Below are 8,477 nucleotides of genomic sequence, written 5' to 3'. Positions count from 1 at the left end.
GGCAAAAATCTCATGTTGTTGAATTAAACATTTACATGTTTGATAATGTTGAATATATTATATAAAATATAAAATTAAAATAACGCTTACATTTTCCCAGTACACACATTATCTACTTATTTAGCTCAAGATATGGGCAAAAAATGTTTATTGTGGAGCTGTTGGAGCGCCACATGCACTCATCAGTGTCACTGTAAGAATAGAAATTTGTGAAATGACTTGTTTTATTTAAACCTGTGATTACACTACAGCAGGTGCAGGCGAGGTTTGCTCTGACTCAGGCTGGGATTAATTAGAATCAAACTGAAAACTGAGACATGAAATTATGCACCTGGTGTGTCTTACCACCTGAGACCACTAACACCTGTCAACTTTGTTTAAGGTGTATTTTTGCCAAATATTTTTTGTTAAAACTTTTCAGTGTCAGCGTATTCGCTATAAAAATATTTGTCACATTCCCAAAGTGTTTACAACATGAGTAACGCACAGATAGCGTACCCCTTCAGATTCCCTTTTTAGGAGAATAAATTGCAAACAACTGACCTGTGCTAACATAATGAATGCAACTGTGTCATGGAACATACTCAGAAAGGTATGTTAGCTCATCTTAACTGTTAACACATGCAGCCCCCAGCTAGATTAAATTCAAGAGATCTAACAACAGATCTTACCCCAAGCACAGTATATTTGTGATTCTGACCAACCTGTTGTTATTATACACTCTTATCTCGCCCGAACACAAACCTGTGTGCGTCTGCTAAATGTTACTTTTACTTTCAGATGTACTTTCAACCAGGTTAAATGCATAGGGAAGTGCACTGTCACCAACATGAGCGTACTTCCCTGTGCATTACATACCAATACCAAAATAAAATACTTCACATGTACATCTATAGAAACTAACCCCCAAAAAAAACACTATTAATGAGACTAATGATGCTTTCCTTTTTTTCATTTTTGCTGAATGTCCCTTGAGAGCTCTTGTGAACAATACTGCTGTCACATCCTTCTGTCCACACATACACACTCCAGCCCGCCTACTCCCCAGTCCCACCACTTCCTCCACAGCTCTCACACTTGTGCAGTTCTTTCACTCTCATCAGATATTCAATGTCTCACCATCACATGAAGATCACACTTTAGTTGCTCACTTTCACTAAGGAAACAGCCACATCAGAATTTCATATGAGTGGATGATAAATACATCCCTCTACATCTTCTTTGCTGCTTTTCTTTGAACTTTTACAAAACTTTTTGGAAGTACTTTGGACGATATTACAGCTGCATGCAGAGGCCAGCTCGGGAACGATGTCATCTCTTCTTTCTAACAACAAAGATCAACTACGCATCAGAAAGTCACTTTCTGACTCTTCTCCAACTTCCTCCACTGCCACCACCAAGAGCCTGAGGGTAAGGCCGAATTGTCTTTGATCTTTTTAGTGTCTGTTTAGTCAGAGAAAATGCCACAGCTGACATCATGCAAACACTGACATCTAAGTTCAGTCACTGTCAAACGAATGTCTCTGTAACAAGCCACAGAGGTATTCCTGTGTGTTTGTATTCTTTGCCATAGAATCTTAGGACATGCCATACATAACTAAATCTGCACTCGTGATATCGCCTACATGATCAATGGAAACTTACTGCCTCATTTGAAATGAGCTTGAACACTGTTTACAAATGAAAGCTGGTGGAATGCAACTAAAGATGTTTTTTTTTTCTTCCTGTAATCCACTTCATAATGTTCAAGGCACTATCACTACTGCAATATGTTCCATTATATTATACTGCAATCAAGAGAAAGTATGTAAAAGTAGAATGTCTCAAGAGACAATATAATTAGTGACTCTTCAAGTTTTCCTGTAAAGCTATGGTATCTTTTTAAGCATTTTGGTACTTTTATTGACAATTAATCATCTACAAACAATTACAGATGGTGTTGTTTCCATTTGCCTGCTTTGACAGTGTATTATTTATCAAATCATGCACTATACAAGCTGATTTGAATGATACATGTTTAAATGTTAAACAAACGTGTTAATGTATTAGATTATTAAGTTAATTTTGTGTAGATTACTTTTTTGGGGGCATTTGCATTTATTCCTAATAGTGTACCAAGGATATTGTGGTTACATGGTACATACCTTGGATTTTTTTTTTTTTTTATCTCTCATAATACTTTGACATGCTTCTAACGGCTGGTATCAACTCACGTAAACTGTGAAACAAAATTGCATGTTGATGTATATGGAGGAACAAAGCTTGTAAGTGAAACCAAGGCAAAGTTGTAATGAGCAGTTAATCTTATATGTTTATGTAAACGAAGAATCCACTTGGGAAGGATACATGGAGCAATACAGGAAGAGAGTATGGATAGAGAGAGAGAGAGAGAAAGCAGGGGGTGAAAGACAGGATGACAGGGAACAGGGAGAAGGAGGGATAGAGTGCTTAGGACTGGCTTGTGGGAACTCAGTCGCAGTATTTATGGATGTTTATCTCACTGCTAATCCTACGGGAAGCTCACATTTTCCACTTGGGAATAGCTGGTCAGCAGGCAAGAAGTTCCTCATGGGATCTAAAAAAAGCTGGAGGACAGCTTAGTGACAGAGACGCTCACATACATGGGATATAATGTCACAAAAGCCTATGTTTCCATCACCATCTGTTTATATGTGATGTCGCTTGATCTAAACCAGAGCTTTTTCCAAGTCTGCATACTGTATATCATTAGTGACCGTTTACCAAGCATATCCAAGTGTCCAGAGACAGCCTTCAAGGGGCTGACATCAGAGTCTGGTGAAGATCCAGAGATCTTGTGAATGTCTGAGCAGAGGCACACTGTGTTTACACATAGTGTCTGTAACTAAAAGTCCTGTTTCGTCTTTAGAGGAATCCACTTGCGATCGCCATGATTATTATTAAACGTGTAAATGTTTAAACAGTGGTCACCAGTCCACTTTTTGCTTTAGTTTATGTGACTGTCTAAACAATAAAGTACTCCATGTACTTCAAAGTTATGTCAGCAGGGATAAGTAATCCAGTGCATTTATATCTCTCTGATATATGCAGAAGTAATTGCTACAAGCAAGAAAATTACCTCTTGTAAGTTAATACATATTGATTGCGAGCATTGGTGAATGTAATAAAACTTGCAAACAAACTCCCCAAAATACATTTATTTACAACGTTTCAGTGGTAGACCTTCATCTCGCAAGTTTGTTTGCAACTTTTGAACCACTCACCCCTCCTACGCACCTGTGTCATGAAATAGATGTGCAAAGTGTTTTTCTGTTCTGAATGTAATAAAACTGAAAGAGGGCGTCATTAGCTTTGCAATTAATATGATGAAAGAACATTTAAGGCTGCAGAGGGTGAGTCACTTTTATATAAAGCACTTTGAATAGCCTTGTTGGAAAGTGAGAAAGGAAAAAGCCTCTGTGAGGCTGTACTTACATCAGCACGCTAACATGCTCACAATGACAATGCTAACATGCTGACGCTCAGTGGATACTAAACACAAAGTACAGCTGAGCAGATGGGAAAGAAGTTTTCCAGGTACAGTATTTGATCAAAAAAAAAATTGACCTGATGACGGCGCTAGATAAAAAGTCAGGGGATCACCATTGTCATTAGGATTCATCCTCTGGGAACCATGAATGCCTGTACAAAGTTTTGTGGCAATCCATCCAATTGTTGTTGAGATTTCAGTCTGAACCAAAGTGACGGACCAGCAGACAGACCGAAATTGAATAACAAGGCTAAAATAACCCAACACTTGTATTGCAGCACTGAATACACTTTAAAGACGTGTGCTTAATATGAGTCTATGTGAATAAACTTGCCTTCCTTACATATACTGTATCTGCATATTCCATGGGGGTTCATATTACTCTTACTGGTGATTTAAGAATTAAACATTTGTCCCTCACAGTCAATCAAGCAGTGTTGAATTATGCTACAATTTCTCATCTTTTCAATAGAGTTGGCTTTTTATTGTTTAGCTGCTGTTAGACTCTGCTCTGCCACTTGAAAAATCTCTCATCAAGGAAATCATGTAACCCTTCCAACTTAAGCAGGCAATAATGAACAAATTGTGAAAGCCACTGCCAGAGCTATTACCTTTTTTGGATGTGTTTAGTTATCTGTGCTTGTCAGTTTATTTCAGGGATCATTTCCTCTCTCCTTCTTTAACTTGGCTTGGTATTTCAGACTGCCATAAATCTTTTCTTGGAAAACCGAAAAAAAAGTCTTTCATGAGGAATTCCTGGTAATGTCACTTCAAAGAATCCCTGAGCTTTGTTTGCATGAAGATGTATTGATAATAAGAATGTACTTGCTGACATTGTGCATGTAATACAATATGTCCTGTGTGCACATCAACTGCATGAGGAAATGGTCAACATGGTACAAAATACAACCTCATAAACCTCATAAATCTCACAGCCTGTCAAACAAATGATGAAGTCAAGCTGTGTGATGTCATTACTTGTGCAGTAATGAGCATCTACTGAAATGGAGGACGGTTCATGGTGAATGACGAATGACTTGTTTATGCCATGTAAGGTTAATAAGGTTATTTTGGTCACTGCACTGCTTGTTATTTATCTTATCTTATTCTTTTACCTTTATATTTTTACATGCTTGTCTGTCAGATTATATGTTATATGTTAAAAAAACAAAAATGTAGCACCATCAGACCACGGCAAATTCATTGTAATGTATGTTAGTTGGCAATAAACAGTTTCTGATTCTGATTCTGATGATAATCAGGTATGTCCTTAGAAAAACCTTAAAACAGTGGCGCTGTTGTTGCATTTTTCATTTTGGTCAGATAGCCAGTTCTAAAACATTTTTCCTCTATTCCAGCATGAGAGACTGTCTAGGTAAGCACCCTCTAATTTCATTCACACTAAATACAAGAGACATTCAATAATTGCCTGAGAGAATGACAGAAAAGAACTGGAGTCAATCAATGACTCAGTGATATTGAAGTCTGACAGTAACTGAGCTAAACGTCAGTTGTACTTAACACCGCTTTTGTGTTTTCAGATTGAGCTCATCTGGATCCTCCGATGTCTCCAACGACACATCAAACCATGCTGAGTCCTACGTCTTGCGGTGGGAGAACAGACTGTCTGCAAGGAAAAAGGCAGAAGAGACGGCAAACAATGACTATAAAAAGGCAGGTGATGTTGATAATATTTTAAGTGACTGATTTGGTGCTCAAGTAACGAAGAAACTGAATGTGATCACTTGAAAATTATTAACTTACTTAAAGAGTGCATTTCATTCAACCAATGGCTTTTAGCACAGGGCCTTACAGGTTTTACACAGAGGATAAAAGTCAATGAAAATTAGACACAATCCAGACTGTTAATGAAGCTGCACTGCCAACATAGAAATGTCAAAATAAAAGTACACAACCGAATGTTACATGAACAGTAGAGCAGAACCGACTGACCTCATGAGTCGTAACAAGTGCGTATTTTGTAGATGTATGAAAAGGCACTGACCACCAATCAAAGGCTCAAGTCGAGGCTGGAAACAAGTAAACAGGAACTCGCCATGATTCAGGACCAGCTGCAGAGAGCACAGGTACTGTACATACAGCAGTCAACGGTTAATGTGCCCGATCCAGACTCATGAAGGAAATGGTTGTTGGAAAAGTACCTAAAAGTTTCTGCAAGTCGTAATTTAAATCATTCAAATGTTTCTTGTCAGCAACAGAAATGTGTCTCCCATTTATTCTCATGATGATATCAGGAAATACTGTAATGTGAGAAAAATGTGACATGAAAGATAGCAGTTATACAAGGAAACTGCAATGTAATTACTGTAGGGTGCCAGGTCTGAATTTTGGAATAATAACAGTGAGCCGCTTTAGAGTTTCTGTGTGCACATATTGGATATTTTACATCAGAAACATGTGCTCACTGTGATGAAAGTGTAGCACTGTAATATTTTTTTGTAATAACCTCATTGTTGTAGAAGGGAAGACCAGGAGATTGTGGCTCCAACATGCTTGAGATAGAAAAAAAGGTATGAACTCACCATTATACTAACATTAATAAACATGTTTTTATTCGAAGCATTTTCATTCATCTTAATTATTTGTATTAAACATTCTTCTTTACAGGAAAGTTGGAGTCTAAAAAAGAGGATATCAGATATGGAAGAACAGTTGAAGGTAATTCAGATATTTCATAAATTAGTGATTTACTTTTGTTATTCACCATAGTATTCACTTCATTTTTTTCATATTCAGTCTCCTTTTAAAATATCAATAGTTAACCATATAGCAGGATCTCTCACCCAGGAGGAAGTTACGCTTATTTGACATAAGGAAAACAATGAACAATCAAATCCAAACAGTGTAAAGTGTCTGTGGGACTTGGAGCCGCGGTGTTAGCTGCTCTGTCTACGGTGGTTTTAGCTGACATCATTTGTCACCATTATGCTCTGTTGGCTGTGGAATGTGTGAGCACTTTGACACTGCAGCGAGTGAGCCATCAGTATTCATCTACAGTCTAACGTTCACAAATGTCTGCTGTGTTATGCCCCAGAGGGTGCACACAAAAACCTGTTGTTATCTGTGAATGAGAGGTCTAAACAAACATGAGATGCTGCTCCGAGAATAGACATTCACAACACAGAAGCACTGTTACGTGTATTTAAATGAAGCAAGTCTGGTCCAATTGTGTCTGTGTGTCACTGAATGCAAGTGTACAAGATTATGTGTACTTGTATTTGTTTTATTGTAATACATTATTCAGATTTATTCATCCTCTCACTTCACTGGCTCGAAACGGCATCAAGAAACATGTCTGATACACAAAAAACTAAAGATCTTGGTTTTTAGCTTAGTTGTCAAGGATAAGTTCACATTTGCCAAGTCTGTCTTGAAATAATACTCACACACCTATGTGTTGATTGCAATCATTCCAAGAAGAGATCCCTTCCTGACATGATTCTGATGTAAGTGATGGGGGAAAGACTTCACCGTCCTCGCTCTGTGTAAAAAAAAAAAGCATTGTGGAGCTCAGAGAGTTAAACAATCAAGTTGGTATCTTCCAAACTGAATGTCTTTTTTTGTACAAAATCCCCTCCAATGCAGATCAGCAAGGAACATTGAATTTGAATGTTTTGAGATAGACTTGAAAGAACTGTGTTTGGATCACCACATACTGTATGTACACGCTGGGCAGTAGCGTTACATATTTGTCATGAGTTTTCTGTTGGGCTGAAACACTATTAACTCCATTTTGATGTGATAGAGGCTGAAACGGTTGTTGGAATTGTCAGCAATGAAAACCAGGACTTACCAAAATACTACCAAAATATGAATTCACTTCAGAACTACAAGTAAGGGATAACCTTCGTGAAAGTGAGCTGTACAGTTATCATATGGTAAACGTAGCATGCAGCATGTATAGTAGACCTGTGGTAATGTCTGTGCTCCCTTCAGTTGTCTCGTGCTCTTTCTTCAGGTTAAAGCAGAGCTTAAGATGGAGAACCAGAGGCTGAAGGATGAGAACGGAGCTTTAATCCGGGTCATCACTAAACTGTCCAAGTGAGACAGGAAACAGGAAGGATGAGAAGAAGACGGATGGATGCCAGAAGTCATAGCTATACCCGCATTCTTCCCACAGACATCCCATTCTCAGAAAGAATGTATGTACATAGTTTTCCAGACGTTTTTGGAAACTTGACAACAAATATTTGCAGGGATAAAGACACATTTCACATCAGCTGTGAAAGTTACTGTACTGGATCTACAGTAGTAAAACATTCCCCGACAGAAAATACATTAAATTAAAAATCATATTGTATATTCATAAAATATTTCTACATAAAGGCAAATGCCAACACGACCACGTCATGTGTTTTTCTTCTTCACTGTTTACATGAACAAGTTGTCCAGGTGTAAACATATCAAGGATGTCCCTGCATACATAAATGGACAAAATATTGCAGGTATTTCCACGGAGGTATTACCATGGAAACTGCAATATTTTGTCCATTCCATATGCAGACCTTGAAAAAAGGCTCTGAGCTATCAGGAACATCGGATGATGGATGAGCCACATTTCTCAGGAACGCGGGAGCGTCATCTCTGATTTAAGAGCTTCACCTTGAAGTATGATGTCACCAATGACAGGCTTTTCCTCTCAATCTGCAAATATATAAACAATTGAATGCATAAAAGGTGGTCATACAGTTAAAACAAAATGCCTCTTATTTTGCACTAAAGCAAAATCAGACTTGCAGGTAAAATATGAATCAATCAATTCATGGTGAGAGGAGAGGCTCCAGATTCTCTTTTTTAAAATAATGTAATGATTTTAAAGTAATGATAATTGACGAAACAATCTCACCTCATGGTCTATTTAGTAGCTGTTCTGGAGTTTTTGGTCATGGTCTTCATCAGCAGATGGTGAGATGACAAAAGGGAGATTGTTTTGTCGGGTCCAAGGTCA

General features: G+C 37.9%; 1 protein-coding gene across 1 annotated transcript; it reads left to right on the top strand.

Annotated features, from left to right (window-relative positions):
- Positions 1-1,152: 1,152 nt before the first annotated feature.
- LOC139283243 (protein phosphatase 1 regulatory subunit 12B-like) lies at positions 1,153-7,874 on the top strand. Its single transcript, XM_070903226.1, has 7 exons — positions 1,153-1,410; positions 4,867-4,883; positions 5,050-5,182; positions 5,494-5,595; positions 5,989-6,039; positions 6,137-6,187; positions 7,488-7,874. Exons 1-7 carry the CDS (start codon positions 1,309-1,311, stop codon positions 7,572-7,574), a joined length of 543 nt encoding a protein of 180 aa, XP_070759327.1. The 5' UTR covers positions 1,153-1,308; the 3' UTR covers positions 7,575-7,874.
- Positions 7,875-8,477: the final 603 nt, after the last annotated feature.

This window comes from Enoplosus armatus, chromosome 3, assembly GCF_043641665.1.
Source record: "Enoplosus armatus isolate fEnoArm2 chromosome 3, fEnoArm2.hap1, whole genome shotgun sequence".
In the NCBI taxonomy this organism is placed as follows: domain Eukaryota; kingdom Metazoa; phylum Chordata; class Actinopteri; order Centrarchiformes; family Enoplosidae; genus Enoplosus; species Enoplosus armatus.
Note: the sequence above shows the minus strand (reverse complement) of the source record. Positions and strands in the feature narration are given on the sequence as shown.